The sequence below is a fragment of the Phoenix dactylifera genome, unplaced genomic scaffold (assembly GCF_009389715.1).
Source record: "Phoenix dactylifera cultivar Barhee BC4 unplaced genomic scaffold, palm_55x_up_171113_PBpolish2nd_filt_p 000146F, whole genome shotgun sequence".
NCBI lineage: Eukaryota > Viridiplantae > Streptophyta > Magnoliopsida > Arecales > Arecaceae > Phoenix > Phoenix dactylifera.
This window is the reverse complement of record NW_024067700.1, coordinates 792,776-818,422: the sequence shown is the minus strand read 5'-3', so window position 1 is coordinate 818,422 and position 25,647 is coordinate 792,776. Positions and strand designations below refer to the sequence as shown.

General features: G+C 36.6%; 1 protein-coding gene across 2 annotated transcripts; it reads left to right on the top strand.

Annotated features, from left to right (window-relative positions):
• Positions 1 to 603: 603 nt before the first annotated feature.
• On the top strand, positions 604 to 24,097 carry LOC103695462. Of its 2 annotated transcripts, none has more exons than XM_039116952.1 (14): positions 604 to 754; positions 876 to 977; positions 1,069 to 1,113; positions 1,351 to 1,436; positions 2,114 to 2,211; positions 2,400 to 2,451; positions 5,226 to 5,318; positions 6,734 to 6,844; positions 7,553 to 7,925; positions 9,943 to 10,379; positions 12,436 to 12,545; positions 20,171 to 20,229; positions 20,474 to 20,661; positions 23,615 to 24,097. In XM_039116952.1, exons 1-14 carry the CDS (start codon positions 706 to 708, stop codon positions 23,801 to 23,803), a joined length of 1,992 nt encoding a protein of 663 aa, XP_038972880.1. In that variant the 5' UTR covers positions 604 to 705; the 3' UTR covers positions 23,804 to 24,097. The 2 variants fall into 2 exon arrangements, with proteins under 2 accessions (XP_038972880.1, XP_038972881.1); XM_039116953.1 differs by lacking the exon at positions 23,615 to 24,097 and adding an exon at positions 22,297 to 22,833.
• Positions 24,098 to 25,647: the final 1,550 nt, after the last annotated feature.

The following is a 25,647-nucleotide window of genomic DNA, read 5'->3' as shown; positions in this document are numbered from 1 at the left end:
GAGTTCGAGTCTTTGGCATCTTTCTAAGTAGAGTGATTCAAATCAGCTGAGATAAGGTTAGATGGTAAACTATTATTTTCTTAAATTATATAGGTATTATGGTAACGAGGGGCTAACATATTGATATTATCTAATTTGGTTTGATGAAATAGTTTCATTTACGGCATTCTATGTCCAAAGTCTGTGGTTTTCTATTTTTGGAATTTTGATGGATTAATCCCCTTCCTTCAAACCAATTCCATAATGGTTCTCTTTTTTCATAAAGATACAATTAGGACCACAGTTTATAAGATTGTTTTTTTATTATAAAAATACAAACTCCTCTAATAATTTACATCTCTACCCTCCAGAATAGAGTAAGGTTGCAGATACTGTTTAAATATAACAATTAACAAAATTAATTATTAATTGGACAATAGGAACTATTTTGCCTTATTTTTCACAACAAGAGGACTATGTTGAGATTGGACCAAGAAAGAAGGACCTATATGTCAAATTTCTTTTTTCGCCTTTTTTTTTAAAAAAAAAAGAGTGCTCGGCATGTGGTTGACTCCTCACCTTTCAACTATTTGCCACGTAGCCAACTGTAAGAAATTTCCTCCACGCGAGGTTGGATAGGATCCGACGCGCTTCTTCCCGCTCTGTGAAATACTCCCACCGCCTCCTCAAATTCTCATTTCGAAGCTCGAACTCTTCGCTGCGACGATGCCAATGGCGGGAACCAAGCGCTCTTCCCCTTCCCCGATTTCGATTGGTAATCCCTAAACCCTAAAAAACCCATAAGCGATGAATAAAATTATTGCCACAGAATCCTAATCGCTGCCAATAACGCCACCTTTTTGTCTGATTAAAACCTCGATTGCACTGCTTTGCAGGAAATTGCGAGGTCCAGATCGAAGGAAAGGGGATCGTCTGTGAATCGAGCAAGAAAAATCTTCTAATTTCCGTGTCTAATGATGCAAAAATCAAAATTTCAGGCAAATCCCCACTTACCTTTCTCAATCCTTCAATCCCTATAAAAAAATATTTATTATTATTATTTTTTTGAGTGGTTATTGGTTTGTGTAGTGGATGATACAAGGAGATATACGCCATGGAAATCTGATGATAGTGGTATTGGCCTCTGTCTATCTTTTCTTGTCAAAATCTTTTTTTTCCCTGTATAGAAGTGAGATATAAAGATTTAGCCAAATGAACGCTGGTGTGATGATTTAATGATTTTTTGGTTGCAAACATATCAACCCATTTTTAACCCCTACATCTGTTTTTGGAACATATTTATACAATTTTTCCCTTGATTTTTTTTGAAGGAACTTTTTTTTTGATGAATTTATTTTTTGTTGATTGAAGGTGGGGAATGTTTCCCTTTGGAGGGTCATTCTTTCTTGCTCCTGAATCCCAAAGATGTGGATAGCCGAGGCAAATCCCTGCTGCAGGTAATTTCTTTTGTACCTAAAATTTTTGCTCTTAGCATGTTGAGGAGCGGGGCATGCAAAGTTATAGGAGATACTATTTTGAAACTGATAAAATTCAGGCAGCTGGAATATCTGGTTATTTCCTAGCTGTTTATGTTCAGCACACGCACTTGCAGATTGACAAGAACATGCTGTAAGGGAGGCTGGTAAAGCATCATATAATTATTAACAAAATTGTTCATGTGATCAACAAAAAGATGTTAAGTTTAAAAGTGTACTATGATAGTGTTTGGGACCAATCAATGGACATTGATTGGACAGATTCCGTGTAAAAATTCCTTCAATTTTTTATTTTTGTTATCTCAGCAAAAAATCTTCTATGAGAATGTGATTATGGAACCTTTTCCTAGCGTTTTGTTGGTTCAAAGACATTCTTGTTCCCATTACTTGCAACTGATATTCTAAATTAACAAACAATCTTTAAGAAATCTTGTCTTGACAATTGCAGAAAACTGAGTCTACTTCTTGAAATTGGTTCTTATTGGTATATACATTTGCTTTAATTATTGTGGAACCTTTCTTTTATTAGATTGATATGTTACAGCAATTGATTTGTCTGTATGCAGGATATTTGTTTATCACCCTGTCTTCTAAGTTTGATTACATCTTTTTCTTTTGTTATTGTTTTGGGTTTCTAGGAAGTACTGAAGCTTTACATCAAAGAACTTCCGTCAATGAATTATGCTGCAAATACTGGAAAGAAATCTCAATTTCTTGAAAGATGTGTATCCAATGGGTAAGGAAATATGTATTGTTGTCGATATGTATTAATATAAACACCAGTTCGTGACTCACCTGGATCTATTGTTGTCGGCTCTTCATAGCATACCTATGAACAGTGATGGTTTTTGATACTTGCCATTCTAATCATATATTTCTAACTCTTTTCTAACATTCATATATTTCTGTTTCTCTTTTCTGCAGAAAATATAGGACATTGATTTTGAAATCAGATTCTGTCAAATGCCTTGGAAAGGTAAGCTCTATCCACATTAGTTTGGCTGGTTTGGTCTTGGACTTTAGCTGCTGTATATGAGTCCATTTGTAGGTAGCTGTTGTGCATGTTCTATTTTGTAACTTTAGAAAAATCAAGTAACTAAACTGGAAGGGTTGCAAAGTCTGTTAATATCACAAATGATTTAGATTTGGAATACCAGCTACCAGTTTCGGTAAAACTAAGGACTATTTCTCTACATGAATATAAGATCCACTCTTTTCAAACCTTCCTATATTGTCTGTTGATATCACAAATGATTTAGATTTGGATTACCAGCTACTATTTTAGGTAAAACTAAGGACTATTTCTCTACACGAATATAAGATCAACTCTGTTCAAACCTTCCTACATTGTCATGGCAGAAGATTCGATTTCTGTGGTGGAAAATTTACACAATCTAAAGGGTTAAGAATGTTTGAAATTCATCGTCAACTTGTGGTTATTATCCCACAAGTGTTCTTCCACCTAAAGAAGCAGTTTACTTTGGAATGTTGTTAATTCCCAAAATTCTATTGAGTTTCAAGGTTTGTGGTTTGAATGATAAGGTAGGACCTTTTTAGTACGTAGTAGACCATATCGATATTGGATCTGGAATTGAGGTCTACATCTAACCAATACAAACACACACTCGAACAATCCGGAGTTTGGGCAGATTGAGTTGTTTTAAGGGACTGAATCAGTAGCTTAACTAATTATTTGAACTAGTTGAATACTGTCTACCCTTGGTGTGGGGCTAGGTTTGGGTCTCATCTTGGTCTAAATTGGGCCAATCTTGGGTAACATTTTGGTTGACCTGGGCAACTTGCTGCCATAATAATACCACTTGGCATGCTAGTCAAACAAAATTGTTGTGGAAGGTTTTCAGAAACTGATTACCATTTTATCTTGAATTTTATCGAGGAAGCAACAAGATTGCAGGACATGGTCATACAACATAGGGTATAGTTAGCAGGTACTTTGACCAACTGGACCATGCCAAGCTTTGCAAGCGCTAGTAGATTCATGGGTGAAGACTTTGACAAGCAAATATTTGATTTTCCTATTAAGTAATTTGCAAAATTAAGTAAGAAGTTTCTAACTTAGAATTGATTGTGATCCTTAGTTGCATGCAAACTCGAACAAATTTTGATGGAAGGTGAAGATCATGGATTAACTCTTGCACCTACTCTTCTTTTTACTTAACTGATGATAAATATAGAACTTTCTTTGAAGTGTAGAAGCCTTGACGAACATATCCTGTAATTTTTTACAAGTTTCCATGTTCATTTGGTGAACAACATGCTCTTCTTTTGTAAGTCTAGGACAAACATGCTACTAGTATTTCCCTTAACTTCACATCACACTTGAAGTAGCTATGAGATTTGCTATGAACATTGTCCTAAGCATGGTATGCTATACGGTACCGAACCAGGTGGTACAGGGCATACCATACCATACTTGCTATGTTGAACCAAACCCATACTATACTAACATAGTGATAAGGTGGCACTAGTATGGGGTCCGGTATCGAGACGACGTACCTTGGTCCTAAGTAAACTTGTGAGAGTTGATATGGATAATGGTAGATATTTCTACATTTATTTGATCTTTTGCTAGATTTTTTTCTGTTCAAGTTGTTAACCTTGAGGCTTTTAGGTTCTATTTTCCTTCTACTTGGTCGCTTAGAGAAGAAGATAAACCTGAATGGTGATGCTTCTCATATTTCCTGCCAAAGGTTATGCATTCTAATGCAGTTTCTCTTGGAACGTTGAAGGTTCAAAGTGATATTGTATAGCAAATTATGAAGTTAGTTCTAAATACATGATGAAGGTGGGTGGTTGCATAGATAACATGACTAGAACTTGGCTTCTCTAGTAATTTGCAGTTTCTGGCAAGAAAACACTTGCATTAGAAGACAATAGTGGTGCAAAGGATGTGGTAGAAGAGGGTTGAGATAAAAGTTTGAATTTCGATCCTGGATCCGATGACTGTCGGGGAATGGATATCATACGGCCTGGTGATTCAGTAATTCATTGGGATGCCCAGTTTTTTTTCCTCTTATTTGTTGTTTAGAGTAGGAATTATTTGGTATGATTGGGTTTATGGTATTGGTGCTGATGGGTTCACAGTGCCCATGATTTAGACTCCTCAAACCAACTCTATTTATTTGCTTGTCTTTTTGCACAATTTTATGTGGGTGGGACTACTATAGAACCCTTTTTCCAAATCTTTGCCATATGACTTTGAATTTTTATCCTATTGCTTTCATATGGGAGAGCTGGTTCTTATGATCCTAATCTTTGCAATATGACTTGGAATTATTCTACTCTTGGTTCCATATGAGAGACCTGGTGGACTATTCTTATAATTCAGAGAACTATTATGGATGTTAGATTTGTCCCTATTTGGATTAATGCTTCTGGCTCCTATGGATGGTGAATGCCTCATAAAAGGAACCATACTGGGGAAACAATAATTTGGTGGAAGTAGCTCTCAGAACACTGTTTGCATGTCAAGCTAATATGAATAGCATTATCTTAAATCTGAAATTCAAAATAATCTTTGATCAGGTTCCACTTTCAGGTGATGCACATTAACCAAGTACTATGGACTATAGTAGAAACTAAGAAGAAATATTTCTATAAATACATAAGAAAATCTGACAGAAAACTGCAGCAACAGCCTTTTCATTATCAATTTTCACAAAATTCTTAAAGTTGTTTTTAGAATTTTAACATTTTAATCTGTGTATTCATCTTCTTTTTATGATATAGGTGATAGCTGCAATATCATACCAAATAATTCCTACTGACACACAATATGCTGAAATACCTCTTGCTGCTGTCAGTTCAAACAACCAAAAGAAGGTATGGACCACAGTTTCTGCTTTATGCTGATAGCTTCATGTGATTTGTTTGTCTAATTTAGCAATGTAGTACTTGTGATCTTCTGAAAAATAAGTTCAAGAAACTGACATGGCCACTTAATGGATGAGGTTTTAAGTTCATTCGGTTATTGAAGGTTTTGTTACTGGAACACGTTCCAATGTTTAAAGGCATCATATTTAAAGCAGCCTATAGGCATAACTTTCTATGTATTGTGTCTATGCAAACTGCAAAATGCAAAGAGCTGGGTCATATCTGCTACTCAGAGAGAGGTTCTACTGATGGTAAATTCCCAAATTCAAGATAAACCATTAAATGTCTGTACATTGGCATATGGATATAGATATTATATTTTGATAACAATTTACCTTTAATATGAAAGTTGCCCAGGAACATACATCAAAATAAGTGATTCCATAATTATGCAGATACGAGTTTCTGACATATTCATCAGATATCACCACTAAACATTATAATCTCCTAAAGCACAAGTATTTCTGCTTCTGCATAGTTAATAAGCTTCAAGTATGCTATATTTTGCCCATGCCAGCCACTGTCAGACCACACACATGTATTTAATGCCTTAGTTATAATCGGGAGAAAAGCAACAGAATATGGGATGATGAGTTTATCTGCTTTGGAAGAAAGAGGGTGGCAGATCTTGGCATTTAAGTAGGAATTTCTCTACAGGTTCCATATCTGATAACTAATCACCTGATGAGGACACAAATATATCAAATTTGCTATGGCTGGACCATTGAACTGATAGTTTTACCAAGTAAGAAAGTAAGACAGTAATTTACATTCACTAAAGCATAATATATGGCATGCTTATGTAAAAAAATATGGAACATTTGTCAGTTTTCTGATGATGGGATTTGTACATCCAAGTTATCATGGAAATAATGTCCATTTCTGAGATGTAAGTTGAGCAAAAACTGAAATTTGGGGACATCTCCCTATAAAGTACTTATTTTGCAGATTATTTACAAAAGAATCTAACATATAATGATAAGGGATGCTCCACATGTTTTTCTCTTTTCTTTTACATTATAAATATGTATGTATGTTTTCTGCAAATTGGATATGTTTGTTCCTTCAGTGTAATCATTGTGGTTACTTCACACCTTGAATTCAACTAATGCTGTTCCTGTCATATAATTCATTATTCACTGAGTAAATAATAACAATTTTGTTGATCATCTCATTGTCCTTACATTTGCTCATTTAGATACTCAAATAATACTGCCTTCCTGATCTATAACCTTTGTGGTGGGTAAAGTTACATAAGCTTTCTTTTTAGAAGTGCCTCTATTTGCATTTTAGAGATCTTATCTGCTTAATTAACATTGTCCAATAAGCCACTAGTCCATATAATGTAACATTATTTTTTCCAGGGTATTGGTCAGCTCTTGTACAAGGAATTGAATAAGAGGCTTCAGAGTGTGGGGATTTCAACATTACTTTGCTGGGCAGATGAGGTATCTGAAGGATTTTGGCTCAAACAGGTAATTACATGGACCATAGAATATGTGGTTGTTTTTTGTGGGGGAACTAGTTATACAAAACATGTTCATTCATGCGTTCATGCATTTGTACATCATACTTAATTAGTCAAATGATCAGTTTTGGAATTTTACTCCAGGGCTTCACCATGCAACCCTGGGTCAACATAAACATACACAAAATACTTCACAAGAGATATAATATACTCTCATGAAACAGAAAGAATTTATTCTTTTGTTAAACCAAATATTTGCCAAAACAAAAATCAGAAGGAAAATGTCATAAAGCAGGCCAAAGGCTGTTTGATTTAGTTTATCTATTTTTTTGGATACTTCAGACTTAAATGTATTTTATGGATCTTAATTTCTGCTCTTTAATTCTCTTTTTGATTTACATAAGATTTTAAACTCAAGTGCCAAGACACATTAGTTTCATAGCTTCTCTTGTAACATTCTGGATTAAACTGCAAGAGGCAACTAAAAGTAACCTAGGTCAGTTTATGTGACATATTGAACTAATAAACTAATGAACGAGAATACTTATATTTCTGCTTCAGAGTTGCAATTCTCCATCTCTCTCTTGTTCTCTGCATATATTTTCCTTTACTCAAGAAGTGTTCTTATCCTTTGAAATGCCAAACATTTTAGCCACTTCATAAAATCACGGTGCTTCATGATGTTTCAATTTTATAGTTGATGGATGCATTGCAGGGCTTCATTTCAGTAGGAGAGGTGAACAGCAGAGGTAAAACTCGAAGGCTACCCATTAAAGCTGATATTAGGAGGGTGTTATGTTATCCTGGCGGTTCCACACTTATGGTTTCTCAAATTAAAAAGGATCTTATGAATTTTGTCAACTCTTCAAAACATGTTAACCTGTGCTCCTTGTCAAAGTCACATGCCAAGTCACCAAGTAATGCTCCTTCTGAAACTCCTGGACTCACAGAAATTATGACCAGGGATACTTCAAAGTATGAATGTCCAAGCAACCTTAATATCATTCCAGACAGCCACCAAATGAAAAATTCTAAGTTACAAAAGTTGATGAGCCATGGTTGTTCAACAGATAGACAGAAAGCTGAAGGTATGCAATGATCTCCCTACATAAGGTGTGGTTTCTAGCCATTATTGTCATTTTTCCTATTTGGACATCCAGATATATGTAATATCCTCCATATTGGCTTGATGGAATGAAGAAGTGGCATGACGAAGAAGGAGATTTTTGGGACACTAAAAATCACCTTTATAGATGGGGTCCAGTGTTTAAAAAATAGCGATTGATTAAACTGCAGCTTCTCCTCTTTCCTTTCGCTTCTTCTTAACCTTCAAGCTTTCTCAGTGCTTATGTGTGGAGGAGATACTATGTGGTTAGGATGATCAGCATCCAAACTGGGCCTTTGCATCCTAGTATGTGAACATCAACAAAGGAAAGCATATATTGAAAGTTTGTTTCAGGTGCACCATGCTAGACATACAGCATAATGTCTTAAATCATTTTTCTTTAGTGACATATATGGGATGCCTATTCTAGTTAGAATTAATTCCCTTGTAGGATTGTGTTTTGTTGATCTCTTTGGCTAATTTGTGTCATTGAGATGAAAATTAAAGTGCAACCCAAAAACTTAAGCTAGTAGATAGATGGTTTCATGAGTATATAAAACTGACTAGAATTCCTAACCTGTCTGATGTGGGACTAGTCCTGAACACCCCCTCTCACATGCAGAGCCCTAGAGTGGAACCTGAAGAGGGGCAAGACATGATTAGCAAGTGGGAGCATGGAGGCATTGGTAGGCAAGAAGGATAACAGGCTCCAATAGCATGTTAAAGTCCAACCCAAAAGTTTAAGCTAGTAGATGGCTGGGCCTATTAGTATATAAGGCCAAGTAGAGTTGCTAACTTATCTAATTTGGGACTATTCCTCAGAAAAACAACATTCCATTTCAAAAGTTGTAATCTTGGCCATTCACTTAGACTTGTTGCTAGTATAGAGGAATTTTAAAGGTTGTTTGCTCGGTTGGGTAAGCTTGAGATGCAATCAATTAGGTAGATCTCCCTGCCAGCCAACTGGCCATATAGGTCATACTAGCAGGCCCCACTCTTGCATAAATTTCTCCTGGCTAGTAATATAACACCAATTTTAGAGGCTTGATTCCAAGCTACCAACCAGTTACAAAACTTGTTCAACTAGTCAATCCTTACAGGAAGCCATTCATTTAGACTTGTTGCTAGTATAGAGGAATTTTAAAGGTTGTTGCTCGGTCGAGTAAGCTTGAGCTGCAATCAATTAGGTAGATCTCCCTCCCAGCCAACTGGCCATATAGGTCATACTAGCAGGCCCCACTCTTGCATAAATTCCTGGCTAGTAATATAACACCAATTTTAGAGGCTTGATTCCAAGCTAACAACCAGTTACAAAACTTGTTCAACTAGTCAATCCTTACAGGAAGCCATCTGAACTTAGAGTTATCCCAATAGCTAACCCTATATCTGATATCAAAAGGCTTGGATGATGAACGACGATCAGTTGCATTTAGTGAGGAATCTTTGCCCCCCTCCTCTTCTCAATAAAAAAGATGATCAATTGCATTTAGTTTCCTCATCTTGCTACAATGCAAGCTAACATATATGCCTTTAGTTAATTTTCTCTTTGTGTACTAATTTCATGGATGTGAAGATGCATGAGGTTTGCATGATGCTTGTATTAATTATGAGGGTGTACAAGATGCTAATTTAGGGGGAAAACTTTTTATTATGAATTTCAATAAATAAAAAACGAAACATATCTATCTGAAAACCAAAATATTTCTAGTTTTGACTTCGAATATTTACAGAGTGTATCTTTTACTAAGGAGGAGAATAAGGAAACAAAGCAAAAAATTAGTTTTAATCAGATAACTTGATAATGACTTGCAGAATTACGAAGCAATATTTTTTTTTTCTTTTGAATGCTACATTAGCATGTTTTTACTATTATAATGAAACATAATAAACAAGCATATATAGTCATGTATGTACATGTCTTACAAAGGTAATACTTGTTCAGTATGTGCATGTCTTTTACTATTACCACTAGTTCATTGTGGACATGTCTGTATTTTCAGGTTTTCCTCCTGATGCTGTTATGGTGCTGGACTGTACAAACTTGGTTCCTTTGAATAATGTGGGTTGCAATGGCAATGAAGTTGATTTAGGGGTGGCAGAAAATGAGTTTGATACTGATGGTAGGTGTTCTCTTGGACAAAGAGTGAAGAGGCAGATCTGGGAAGCTACATTGTCTTCATTAAAGTCCAAGAGAATTAGAGGTGGTCATCTTATTGGCTGTTGCCAGGAGTCAAATCAAGATATTGCTTGTGAGAGTTGCTCCTTAGAAACCTCTGGATGTGAGCAGTCAGTCAGGGCATTTCCAAAAGATTCTATATGTCATGCTGAAGGAAACAGATTTGGTGATGCCAACAATGATCTCGTTTTACAAGGAAATTGTCCGATAATCATGCTAATGAATATTGCTGATGATGCTAAAAAAGCATGCCTTACAAAGGTAATACTTTTATTGCATTTTATATGTACATTTCTGTAAAATTTCATGGCTATGGAATTTTCGCTTATATGTGCAATCTAACTTGGAGGTTGGCATCAGGTTGACAGCCATACAATCTTGCTTATTATGTGGTTGTCTTAAGTCATCTTGATAATTTTTTGGTTTACATCTATATGTGTTCCTGTTACTCTATGAGCAGTGGAAACATATTTTAAGTTTAAAAATAAAATCAATATGTGAAGAGGAGGGGTTATCAATATGATAAACAGGTTATATGATAATTTTTAATGCGAGTGACAATATTATCCACCTAAGTTGTTCAAGATATTCATAAATGAATCAGAATGCTAAAATAATGAAATATTTTAAATAAAGAGGGATTCATTTTGAATATGAAAACTAACTCCACAGCATCTTATAGAGAACTTTATGTCCACTGCTAAATTTATTACTTGGACAGAGGGTCATCTGTTATTGATCAAAAAAAACTTGAGGAGCATCAAGAGTTGGGTAATGTCCTTTCTAGAAATTTGCTGGAGACTAGGACATCTAAGAAGTGTCTTGCTTCACATTTATTACAACCGGTTGCAATTCGTATAAGTTGTGTTATTAAATTGGAGGCGATCATATAATTATTGGTTACTATTTTTACTGTACATTTAGTGTCATATTAGCAATTCAGAAAAAGAATGTGGAAAGAGTTGTAATAATGTTAGGCCACCTTTTTGTGCCTGCTCCATTATATTTTGGTGCAGATATAGTTCGGATTTAAAATATGAAATGGATATGTGAGATCTTTTCCTGTTGGGTCATCCTATCTTCAGGCTTGCTAGTTGCTACATGAAAGTTGTTAAATTATCTGTTATCAAAGGATCCCTTACTTTATTGATTATTTTATGCCATAACTGCTGAGGTATGTATTATTGGTTGACTACATGCAATTGGAGAGTTATTTTACAATACCAATTTTGAAATAAAGGAAAGAAATATAAAATTCAAGGGACTTTAGTGTGAAAACTTTAACATGTTACTAGTGGTTATCACTACCATCTCTTGCCATTTGACTCTGTGGCAATCTCATGACCACCTATCCTCCTAGCCCTCAAAAGTTTGCAAAGAAGAAACTGTGTTAGATATTACCACTGAAATCCATGGAATGAATCAAAATGCCAAGGGTTCTTCATTGTTATACTGAAGCACTAGTTTGTGTACAAGCTTGTGCCTCTCTCTCCCTTCTTCTGAAGAGATATGAAAAAACAAGAATGTGTTAACTGAACTCAGGAACATAGTTGAGGAGAATTTCTCTTGTGGTATTTGAACTGAAATAGTTAACTTCTCATTTACTAAGAAAGCTGGATAGAAGATTTCTGAGGAAATTCGTGAGTAAATAACAGTCATGTCATCTTCTTGCACCCTTTCAGGCACTAGATTTTCTGAAAAACTCCTTACAGTTAGTGCTCAACTGTTATTTGATCTTTACGTGGCTCCAAGCTTTCATTCTAGTTGTCTTTGTAAGGAACCTAAGATAACTTCAATGCATGTTGGTCTTAGTTCTCCATTCTTTTTGTGTCATTCATTTGTTATGTTCTAAACAAATGGAGATGGGGCTATTTTCCACAGTAGACACAACAAAATAAATCAAAACAGCTGTTTGGGAAAGTTATGGAACACTTGACTACCAATCAGTGGTAACGTTATTCAATAACTTGATTTTACAGTGGTTAATAAACAGAAGAGGTAATCCTAGTACAGAAGTGGTAATCCTAAGAAAATGCAATAGTCAAAAAATTATGTTTTTCTGTCTCTCTTGTGCCTGAGGAACTTGAGAACATTAGAATGTCATCACACTTAAGGAAACAAGGTCAGGAAACTAGCGAAAAATGGGGTATAATGATCGCACCTATTCCCTGTTTGATTATATTTATTTCATTAAGCATCTTCAATGCCTAGAAGCATTAATGACATGGATAAACTTTAAAAAGTCTTGTATTTTCTTTTAAAATAGCTGCACATCATTTGTCTATTAATGATACAGAATGCTTGTTGGCCATGCCAGATAGTTATAGAACTTGGAGGCGCTGTAACCTGCGAAGGAAGTTCCTGTACACATGTTATAACAGGAAAAGCGAGAAGGACATTAAATTTCTGCACAGCTCTATGCTCTGGGTCAGTTTTCCTCCATTATTTTAGATTTTTATTTGAAGTATTTTACCTAATTTTGTTTTCCTGAGGGATTTTTATCCAATTATTTCACAAAATGAAACATGAGGGTATCCCTCTTTCTGTTATGTATTCTCCAGATTATCATGTAAAGTATAGTCCCAAAATTCTGCCCCCAAGATGAAACTTAAGAAGCATGTCTTGGACTGAAGCTATCAAATTGCTTATGTGGGTTTTTAAACGTTCTCCAATCCTTAAATATTTTGATGCTTTTATGCATTTCAATGGAATATTAAATGTTTAAGCAATTGAATGAGCCATACAAAACACTAAAAGTCACTTTGCAATTTGTAAAACTTAAGTTATTAATAGCAATGACTTACCTAGTTAGAATTTATATTACTATGTGCTTAAGCAACCATTTAATCTGCTTAACCCTTTAAACCATTAACCTTTACTTAGCATGCGACCGTCTGCTGTATGCATTCATTGTAATATATTTGCCTTATATTCCTGGTATTTTTGTTTTGACAAGATTTTGTTATAACCCAACCTATCCATACCCACATTATGATTTCTTTGGCCTTTTTTTTAAAGGCCAGAGAAAGCTTCTTTCAATTTCCTTGTCTAAATCATTGCGCAATACTGAACAAGCAGCCAACCTTATTCCCCTTTGTAAAGTCTAATTGGCCCTTACCTTGCCAACAGGATCCCTTTAGGATAATGAAAGAAATTAGGACAACCCCAAAATCCTAAACCCATGAATCTGCTACCATTTTATAGCAATATCACTTTCTAGGAACATGTGGTCACATGCGTGCTCATTAACCTTGATAATCATAGTGATGTCTAGATAGAAAAGCAATGCTTTTTAGATTGAACAAAGCACAAGTATTTGCTATTGCTTTGTTTGTCAAGCTTTACCAACATACTTGTTACTTCCATATCTTAGTCCATAGAGTAGTTCACTGGTTAAAACTTATAACATATCAGCATCAATGGTCAAGCCCGTGTCTATAAACTGCCATGAATTTGAGCAGGTTGAATTCTAAACCTGTATATTACATTATATAGTTAATAAGATCATGAATTCTTGTGTCTACTTGTAATATAACTTTTAGTCTTTTATAATAGGTAGGGGTACAAATGGGTCAGGTCGGGTCATGAGTGAGCCCGACCCAATCCGGTTTCTTGTTCGGGTCCTAATTTTAGACCCAGACCCGACTCGATAGAGGATTGGGTCAGGTTGGGTCGGGTCCATGTATAACCTGGATGCAACCCAAAAAATTCGAGTTCGGTTCGGGTCCGGTTCAGATTTACCCATCCATGGCTTCAAAACTTGTGTTTGCACCCGTGCGGGCTGCAGCCCGTAGGCCCAAATAATTTTACAAATTTGGGTCGGCTCGGGCCGTAGGATTGAAAACTTAAAATTATCCAAATTTCAAATGGGTCAGGTCTAAATTCAGTAAACCCGTACCCGACCTGAAAAATGGAATGGGTCCTATTTTAGGACCCGACTCAGCCCCATGGGTCCTCCAAAATGGGTCGGGTCGGATCTAAGTGGGTCGGGTCACGAGTCAACCCGACCCATTTGTAGCCTTAATAACAGGTTTAAAGTAATAGTGAAAATTAATTATTTACTGCATCATTGCCTCATGTTAGTTTTATGTTAACTATTTACAATCCCCCAACTTATGATCCAAGTATAGATTGTTTGTATGCAGTATCAAGTATCTTGGATTTCTAACTCTTTTACTAGCCATTGATCCTAGATCTAGTCAACTCAGACTTCTAATATTTTACAAGCCACTAATTGTTGTTGGAGTGACAACTGATGATGCACATAACTGCCACATTTGGAAATTGATGAAGTTGCATAGAAAATGGCTTTTAGTTTGACTCAAATTGTATCTTAACTTCATAGATAAAGCCTAGACCATATGTGTAATGTATTTACTTGTTATATACCATAGTTAGAGAGGCATGTATCTTCAGGGCCTCTGTGGAGTCCTGTCTTTGTATTTTTCTCCACCATGCAAAGCTTAACATGTCTAAGGATTTTTCTCATGGAATTAGTGTTTCAAGCTTGGTTTTAATGTGACTTAACTGTTGCTCATCATGCCAAGCTTGAACTATGATTCAGGAGGATCACCAGACTCTGTGTGGACAACTTTGACCATTATGAGCAGGACTGGGTAGGGTCTAGGAGAAAGATCCGCTATATAAGAAAGCCGAGTCGCTAGCCAAACTTCTGGAGGCCATAACTTGGTCATACAACGTCCGATTTAGATGATTTTTTTTAAAAAATAGCCAGTTCTTTTAGATCTACGATGTGATGCCACGCCTTTTAGGAGGCAGCGCCCCTAGCAATCGAGCCCAAATTCCATCGTTTGGGGCTCGAAATAGCCTGGTCAAACCAAAAGTTTTTTTTGGATAAAACTTTGACCGTTCGTAGCTCTCTATCCGAGAAGAATTAGGTGTAGCAACAGAAGGTAGAGTTGGTGTAGAAATTGAGATCTATCTCATGATTTTTAGTTTTTTCTACAAGATTTCTACTAGAGATGCCTATTTTAGAAAAAAGAGTCCTACTAGGTTTAGAAAGAAAAATCCGACCCAAATTGTGTTAAGGCAGACGTCATATTATAAATAGAGGTTATATCCTCATTTTTTTAATCATTAATGAAAGAAAAGAAGACTTATAGCCCTACTTTTGAGATTTCTCCATCTTCTTCTACTTATCTTTCGAGAGATTTGAATTGAGCAGGTTGAAGAAAATCTTTCTTCTCTTCGATCGGATCAAGTTGGTATCAGAGCTCTGGTCCTCTATATCTGTGGGGAGCCCTGTTCATAGTCCAGACATGTGAGCAATACAAGCAATCAGGAAGGGCTATTCGCATTTTAAGTACATTGAAGGACAAAGGCGGGTATGGTTGCTAGTTTTTCCTTGATGAGCGATGATCAGACGAAGGGACGTCTCATATAACTAGAGGAGAAGATTGCTCAACTCACCGAGATCGTCTTGAGATTGGCGACACCTTCAGCACAAGCACCAGCAACTCTTGTTGCGATTCTTCTCCTATGGCTTGAGATGAAGATCCACCATCCAGCGAGGAGGATGAAGATGAGTGACCTACGGGTATAAAAATCTCTCTCTTCAACCATTTAAAGTTAAGGCTCGGATCGAAATCTCTGTATATGATGGGGTTGCAAAAAAGCTAGAAAAACTAGCTAGACCAGTTAGAAACATACTTTACTATTTATAGATACTCTAGCATCCAGAAGGTAACTTTTGCCCATCTTAAGCTTTCTACTTATGCTCTTACCTGGTGGAATTTGTACATGTAGAATAATGATGTTTCAAATCTGAGATGGAACAAATTCAAAAGTCTAATCAAGAAGCAGTTCTACCCAATCAGCCACGAGGAGGATCGGTGGATCAAGTGGTAGTACTTACGACAGAAGTATGATCAGTCTATCCAGGACTATACCACCGATTTCCACAACTAAGTAACCTCTCTCGGAATCTCCATCGACGATCATGCAGTTTTCATAAAGTACGTTAGAGGTCTCCACGAGAACATTCGAAAGGAGCTGAAACTCTACAAAATTGAAGATATCAGCGAAGCCAGCATGAAGGTCATTGGATTGAGGAGAAGAATCAGCCTAGAAAAGGTAAAAAATGCGATAAGTTTAAGAAAGGCAGCAGAAAATCAAGCCAGAAGGGGGAGCAGGGCAAAAAGCACGCTAACACGACTCAGAAAACTTATTGTGATCATTGTAACCTCCATGGACACACCAAGGAGAAGTGTTGGAAACTTCACCCCGAGCTGCGGCCGAAGAGGAAGACACGGGAAGAGGATCCCAAGAAGAAGAAAAAGGCGGTTCTCAATACTGTAGAAGTTAAGGAGCTTCTTGGGCTTCCTGAGCTTGAGCAAGAAACTCCAAATTGAGCCTGATGGTGAGAAAACCCAAGACAACAACAAAAGCAGTTTTAGAAATGGGAGAGGAACTCTTCTGCTTGAAGATCCAATTGAAGCAGAACATCATTGAGGCTATTGTAGATCTTGGAAGCTAAAAGAACCTCATCGCTAAAAATCTGGTTCAGAAGTTCGGATTGCAGACCAAGCCTTATCCACGTCCCTACCCTCTTGGTTGGATTTAGAAGGACGTCAAATTGAAAATCATGAAGCAGTGTACCTTCAAATTCACCATAACTTAAAGGTATATTGACGAGGTAACTTGTGAAGTAGTTCCTTTGGTTGTTTGTCAGGTTATCCTTGGGAGCCCATACCTTTGGGATCGAGATGCAGTCTTCTACCGGCGTTTGAAGAAGTATCAGTTCGTAAAGGATGAAAAGTAGTTTATAATCAACGTCTCCAAAACACAAGAAAACGTAGACTTTGGGACTGCTGCCTAGGTAAAACGACTTGTTAATGCTTGCAAAAGGTTTGTGTTGTTGATAATACGAGAAGCCAATGCCACACAAGAAAGATTGAGCCCTTTGATAGAAGACCTGAATTCAAGTCAAAAACCTGAGATAAGCCAACTGATGTAAGAGTTTTCCAAATTTGTTCGAGGATGTAAAGGGGTTGCCGCCCAAAGAGCAATTGAGCATGAGATTCAGTTTATTAGTGATGCGCCTTAGCCCAACTTGGGGATCTACTGCAAGTTAGTGATGGAGAACGAGGAGATCAAGAAGCAGGTCACGGAGCTACTTGACCAAGGCGCGATCAAGCCTAGCTGTTCATCGTGCGGATCTGCTATGGTTCTAGGGCCAAAGAAAGATGGTGGATGGAGGATGTGCATCAATTATCGTGCCTCGAACAATATCACCATCAACAATAGGTACCCTTTATCCTAAATTGATGGTCTATTAGACCAACTCAAGCATGCATATTACTTCACCAAGCTAGATTTGAAATCCGGGTACCATTAAGTTCGGGTTCGCGAGGAAGACACCTAGAAGACGGCCTTCAAGATAAGGTAGGGTTTGCTCGAGTGGCTAGTTATGCCATTCAGTTTATGCAATGCTCCTGCCACCTTCATGAAGTTGATAAACGAGGTACTGCGGCCCTTCTTTGATGATTTTGTGATTGTGTACCTTGACGATATTCTATTGGCTGAAGATGCAGCAAGATGTGGCCCAATTCATCAAGGTTGTGTACCATGCATCACATCGAAGCCCTCCAATAGAAAGCTGAGACTTTATATGCCGTTGCCAGTACCTAGTAGACTTTGGGAGAGCATCTCGATGGATTTTCTAGGAGGGTTACCAAGGAAAAGATTGGCCATGATTATTTGTTTATTGTGGTTCATTGATTTAGCAAGATGGTATGCCTGATCCCTTGCAAGAAAACAGTTACTGGAGAAGAAGTCGCTCGTTGGTTCTTTCAACAGGTATGGAAGAATTTTGGATTACCTTTAATAATTTTAGATCGAGATAGCCATTTTCTGAGTGATTTTTGGAGATCTTTATGAGGGATGATGGATACTAAGCTGAAAAGAAGCATTGCCTCTCACCCGCAAACAGATGGACAAATTAAGGTCGTGAATCGTACCATGGTACATCTCCTTAGAGGCTATAATTCCAAGCATCCAAAGATGTGGGATAATAGCTTACCATACCTCCAATTCGCTTACAATCGAGCTATCCACGGTTCTACTCAGAAATCGCCATTGGAGGTCGTTTGGTCTATTTACTGCAGAGTCCCTTTGATCTAGAGTTCATAGTCGGTTCTGCACCAAAGAATAATAAAGAGGAAGAAAACCAAGCACGAGCTCAAAGGTTTCTTGAGAAGATTAGAAAAGTGCATCAGGAGGTTGAGGCATAGTTGGATAGATCACAACAATGTTACAAGGATAAACATGATAAACATCGTGTGAAGTGCAATTTTCAAGGGGGGGAGCTAGTTTGGCTTCACCTATAGAAAGATAGGTTGAAAGGTGAAGGGAGAAAATTAAAAGCAATTCAATATAGTTTGTTTAAAATTTTGAAGAAGATAGCAGAGAATTCCTTGCAGCTTGACTTACCACCATATATGGAGATGTATTCAGTGGTCAATGCTGATAACTTGAAGTTATTTGAGCCTTCCTTGTTCGATGAAGACCAAGTCCAAGAGCTAGTGCTGCCAACTGTGGATGACCTATCAGTGGGGCAAGAAAAACCATTGGACGAGGATTGTATCATCGAAAGGAAGGTCACAGACACCAGACGCGGAAGGATCAAGTCTGGATCGGTCGACCGGTCAGCTTTTGAGCAAAGCCAGGTGGTTCTATCGCGAGATAGGGAAGTAGACATTTTGTACCTCCAATTTTGATTTAACGAGAGCTAAATCCCGTAAATAGGAGGAGCCTTGATCCAAAAGGATCACCTGACTCGATATGGACCATTTTGGCCACTATAAGCAGAGTTGAACAGGGTCCAGAAGTAAGATTTGCTATATCGGAAAGCTGAGTCGTAGACCAAACTTTTGGAGGCCATAATTTAGTCATACGACATCTGATTCGGATAATCTTTTTTTTTTTTTTTTAAATCAGGCTATTTTTTGAGGTCTATGACATGATGCCACATCCTTTAGGGGGCGACTTCCCTAACAATCGAGCACAAATTCCATCGTTTGGGGCCCGAAATAACCCGGTCAAACCGAAAGAATGGGTAAGACTTTAACCGTGCATAGCTTTCTATTTGAGAAGAATCAGGCGAAGCGATAGAAGATAGAGTTGATGTAAAAGTCGGAATCTATGTCCTTAAGATTTTTAGCTTTTTCTAGAAGATTTCTACTAGAGATGTTTATTTTAGAAAAAAGAGTCCTACTAGGTTTAGGAAGAGGAATCCAACCCAAATTATGTTAGGGCGGACCTTACATTATAAATTGAGGCTATACACCTCATTTTTTAATCATTAATGAAAGAAAAGGGAACTTAAAGCCTTATTTTCGAGATTCCTCTATCTTCTTCTAGTTATCTTCTGAGAGATTCGAGTTGAGCAGGTTGAAGGAAATCTTCCTTCTCTCCGATCGGATCAAACTGTCTATAACTTCCTCTACAATAAAATGAAGAATTTGCAAGTGATATGCATGTGCGGCGCAAAAGTGATTTGAGATGATTTTTGGATGAACGCATGATGGAAGAGAGCACATTATGTTGACTAGATTTGGACAAATGCAATGCATGTGTTGATCTATAACTTGTATTATAAATGAAATTATACATCAGATTTTGATGAAGAGTAGTGATTTCTCATGGAGGTTTCTGGATTTTTTTATATTTTCATGAATAAGTAATTATTGGACCACCATTTTTTGATAGGAGAGAAGAAAATTAATTTGCTTTAGAGAGGAAGTGCATGCATCAATTAGAATAAGAAATGTGCTAAAATTTCCTCAAATTCTTCGACATTTGTATCTTATGTGGGACTCATCCTTGAGAATTGATGAAGAATTATTGGAGGAACTGTGGAGGATAATGACATGCAATTCGAATATAGTCATCTTGTGGTAGTAAAAAGTTTTAGTCCACTAAGCATATGCTAGGAAATGCTTCATGGATTTATCATGCCTGGTTTGATACTAACAAATTTCACATGTTCCTGTATTTTCTAACTAATGGTCTTGGTATAATTTATCATGCAGAGCTTGGATAGTCTCTCCTAATTGGTTGAAAGATAGCTTCAGGGAAGGAAGGTTCTTAGGTGAGTTAGTGCACTTTATATCTCAAAGTCCATTAGTTATTTAAGTACTTGTCTCAGAATGCATTAGTTATATAAATACTTGAAGTTGGTGCATATGCTATATTCATTTACTGGAAGGGTCCTTGATTCAGTCTCTTCAATGAAGGAATGATGCCTTCACCACCTAACTGAAGGGTTAAGAACCCATTGTGAAAGACAGATTGTGGTTGTTATACGTAATTCTTTTCTTTTGGTTTTCTTGTAGGGGAATCCCAATTTATTTTAGAAGATGAAGAATATTTGTTGAAATACAAGTCTGACCTGCGGGATGTGGTTATGAGAGCAAAAGCAAATCCTCATTCATTGCTCAGAGGATATCATGTCTGCCTTGCAAAGCATATCCAGCCCTCTTCTGATGTCCTATCAACTGTCATCAAGTCAGCTGGTGGCAATGTGAGTATTATGGATCACAATACAACAATGTCAATTGGTCCTGTCTTGCATGTCTTTATAGGGTTATGCATATGTTGTGGTATAATGTGGGTGAGTGGCCCTGTAAAAACTAGAGATTAACAATATAAATTAGCTTACAATGATTTATTACGTGGTTATGCTGCAATTTTTTCCCTATTATGTTTTTATGGTGAAGAAATAACCTCCTTTTAGCCAAACCTATGGTCAATGAATGTCGAAGTAATTCATAAAATTAACAAAGATCTTACTGCTAAAAGAAAATAGTTACATGTTAGCTGAAAGGAAGCATGCCTTATTGGTTACATTGAAGTATTTATGGCTGTATATACGGTACACAACCATGGCCAGCAACCTTGCAAATACAATTGTATCTTGACAGTAATAGACATTAGATTATCAGAGCAGTGGTTTCTTGACAATCATATCAACTTTATTAGGGAAAAAAACAGTGCTTTGGGCTACTTTATAGAATGATGCAAACTCGGTGCCATAAAATATTAACAACCACATCTGGCGATGTCTATTTCAAGTTAACAAATATTCATGTCTGACAATTTTGTATAGGAATTTTCTTGCAATCTTATATGCATTGATATGTGACATAACAGAGAGAAAAAAAATACATGATATCAATTAGATTGCTTTAAATTAGAAAAAAATTGCTTGGTTTTGTTTGTGTATTACTCTAGGGTCTTGCCATGTTTGTTCAGGTTCAAGTCAAGATACCCAAATGGGTTCATGTGAAAAAGAATAATCATATTTTTTTTCAAAAAGAAAACCTATTGACACATAAATATATTAGCCATTAAAAACGGTGATGGGTTACGTTTAATGAAACAAATTTTAGAAAATAGGATTTTTTCTGGACTGTAGCCAAGAAAAGTCCAGTCAGAAAGGGGAGAGCTTGCAGTCTAGAGTCCATCTCAGGAGTGTGAAGACCATCCCTTTTCAACCAAAAATACAAGCAGCTATCTAACCTTCCTCCTGAAAATCCAATTCCTTTTTGTCTTCTTTGTATCAAAACCAGCCAGCCGAAAATCGAACTGAAACCTAGTGCATTGTTTCTGACCATTTTCAAAAAATGCATAGTTTCTCCTCTGAAAAGAACCTCTCCAATGAGGAAAGGCATACTTAACTCTTGGTGACATCATAGTGTCGGTCTTCCAAAACTTAGAAGAATCTGTGGAGGATGCTAGGTTTTTCTTTTAGAGTACATTTCTCAAACAGTAGAATTTATTTTAAATATCTTTGCTTTGTGTGTCTCTATAATGCCAATAATTGCATAATTTTCAAATAAATTACTAATATCAATGAACTAATAGCATATCGGGAATAGCATAATGAATTGTTGAATTATACATTATTACACAACATGAGGCATAAGACATCTAGAACCACATCTTTAAATTGCTGCATACTGAGTCTGTCTTGACCAGCATAGATATTTCAATTTTTTCATGCTTCCTCAAATGAGGAGGACACAACTAGACTGAGTGGATACACCCATGCTGATCTTGTCTTGAGATAAACTTATGTACACATTAATCTAATTAATAACTTGAATTAATTTTGAAATTCAAAACCATAACTAGCTTGCTTTCTCCCCACATTCAGGACTATCTTTGTGCATCCTGATTCAGCAATCATTCCAATTAAGGTCTAGCTCCAGTGTTATGGTAATTTTTGTGAATTCCTTTTTTAGACCCCTGGCACTCAGGGCATCCTAGGTTCATTAATATTCCAATATCATTTCAATCAATTTTCTGTTGTCTTGTTTTACTTGTTAACTGGAATGTTCTACTCATGTTATTGCTTATACAACTGGAGGGTTAATAAGATGAGAATAAAATATTCCACTTTTATTTTCTTAGTGTTAATTGCATATCTTTTGGACATTTTTACCACTGGTCCTCAAACTTAATTGACTCCATAAGCAGTGCCCCTCCAGTGTTGGTCTCCTGCAACCAAGGCTTGAGCAAGAACATGGCAAAGTTAGAGAGAAGAGGCCAAGTCTCTATCCTAATTTGTTGTTAACCTTAGTCATGTTCGGTCAACCCTGGTGACCTTAGTAAAAGGACTGATTTGTGCAAATGGAGAACTTTACAGGATTTTTATATATAAATATAAAAGAGATTAATATGCAAATATGGAAGATTTTGTGGACTATCTGCAAAAAACCCTAAAGTTTCCTTCTAGCAGTTGATAGCCTCTGCCTAGGTCATATAATACCCCATAAGCATTTCTCCACTTCGTTGAACCAAATCAAATTCTATCAGATATGCCTTTTCTTATCTCTTCGTTATATTTATACTATAAATTCAAGATAATGAAGTATAACTTCCTATAGTATTTCTTGGATTTTAATTTTGATGAGTAATTTACATTTACATTTCCATGAAAATTGCGTACTCTTTACTCTTTTCTTTCCCTATTATTTTTGTAGGCCGTCATCTACTAAGGCTTTTTTTCCCCAATCCAAGTTTGAAGCACTATATCATCTATAATGACATGCATCATGTTGTATCTTCCAAAATATTAGCAATAAATCCATTCACGACTAAAGTAAAGAGAGATATGTTTTTGGTGCTGACCCTTGATATGTTGGATTTAGTGGCTAGTTCCTACTTTGTAGAAACTTTTAAGTCAAAATGCTTCTATTTGATGTGAAGGGTCTGCATCAGAAGCATATCTCTCTAATATTTTCTTGGTTACTTCCTGATCTGACTGAATCTGACCAAGCTTGAGCCACAATTGATTTATTTGTAATTCCACCAACTTGGAATAAGGCCAATGCCCTATAAAATTGCTGCATATTGTTATTTATATCTAACTAAATTCACAGTCAATGCTTATGGAAATGTGTATTGTGGCAAACAATCATTAATAGTTGGCTTGAATAAGCATGTTTGATCATTTGAGTGAGCATTTGCAGGTCATTCATAGGCTGGGCAGCATTGAGGAGCCATCAAAGACAATCTTTTTGGCATGTGAGGAAGACATGGCAGAGGCTCTGGCAGCTGCAAGAAAGGGGGTACGTACTTACAACAGTGACTGGTTAATGAACTGTGTCATGAAACAAGAAATTGATCTGGATGCCCCTCAGTTTGCTGAGTCCCTTTAGGGTTGCAATGTGTCCTACATGTGCTTCTCATGTCATCATATTTGAAGTAATATTCTGGTTAAACTGCTACAGGTTACTGTGTATATGTTGGCCTTTTTTGTCTGCCAGGTGAAGCAGTCCTGTTTCATTTACTTGTTGCTTGCAACATACCAAGTTCTGATGTCTTAACCTTTATCAGTTGGGGGCTTAGGTCTTTAACCTTTGTTTTCACAAAAGGCTGTAAATAAATTTTCAGAATGCTGAATGTATATACAAATGCAAGACTTTTGCTCGCTTTTGGTTTATTAGTCTCAACTTTTGAAGGCAGTGTTGGCTCTAAGAAGTGAGTCCAGCAGTTGCTGGGTGGAAATTTCTTTTTGTTGCATATCATGAATTTTCTTTGATAAAAAGACTCAAATCACTCTGTGGAACAGGGAAAATTTTTAGAGGAAAGCCAGAACATTGGAAAAAAATTATTAGGTGTTTTTGAGAGTTCAACATTTAGACATTGCAATGGCTTTTGGCCAGCAGACCAGCACCTACATCACTAAAGTAATGTCATGGAAGTTCATGAAAATGTAATAATTAAGTTTTATCTTTATATTTTCATTTTTTTTTTTGTGTTCCAAATTGATAAGATAAAGAATGACCATTAGCAACTGAATTCATCTTAGGTTGCTTCTTCCACGAACAGCATGAACCTTTAACATAAACAATGTTGAAGTCCTGATGATTATAAAAGAAGTAATATGACACGATGACTACTGATGATTTTAGAAGTTTTGATATATACATGCAAGTCAAGGAGAAATGAATTCATGACTCATGAGACTTTGTAAGTAGTTGTAGCTATCAAATCAGGGAAGAGGGGGGGGGGGAGGGAGAGAGAGAGAAGATGGTCCATTGAGAGGGAAGATGTTCAATACAAATGTTACTATTATTTTGGCAGGCAGTCATCAGTTATATTTTGTCATGTCTGCTGTTTAATAAATATCGCTGTTGATATTGCCGAATTTCACCTCCCGCCTTGTAATTCATACCTCGATCTAGAGAAGACGGCCTTAAACTTTGTCCGAATTTAATTTCAAGCCCTAGAATCTGGTTTGGTTAAACTTATATTCAAGCCAAGGTTGAGCAGAACTCGAGCTGCTCGGTTCAGTCAACAGTCCTACAGCATCCTCAAGATTGGTAAGTCCAAGATTTCTTTTCTCTTGACAGAAAAAATCTAGCCATTAAATCTAGATTTCTCATAAGCTCAAGGGAACAGCTGATGATTTTTAAACCTGGTGCAGGACTCCTGTGCACATATTTCCAGTTAATTATCTTTTTCCCTTTAGTAACAGACATGATCTTTTGGATCTTGAAAATTCATCTTCTTTGGAGCACTTTGTTGTCTCCGTTTGAGTAGATGGTCTGTGCTTGCTTGCACAGAACATGTGACACCTGCAGGTATTTCCGTATAATGCTTTAATCTTTATACAATGGAAGATGCTGACAATATTTTCCTGGCATCACAGTTCACTTAAAACCTTGACTTGTGTTGCTCTAAAAACCCTCTCTTTGGGAGGTCAAAGTTGATTTGGTCACTGTAGTGTATAGCTTGTAATTTCGAGTGATTTTGCTCAGATTTTCCACATTCGAATATATTATTTAGCTGGCTTCTTTATCTATGCATCTAATTTTCTTGTGCATGAATTTAGTTATAATCTTATGCAAGTGCCTGACTAGCTAACTTGCTAAGCTTACAATTCTGATTAGGATTGATTATTTTTGGCCGAATGACATCCATAATTATACTATGACAATCTTGCCATGTAATAGATTGAATGTAAAGCAGGAAGAAAAGCAATTTCATAATTGGAAAC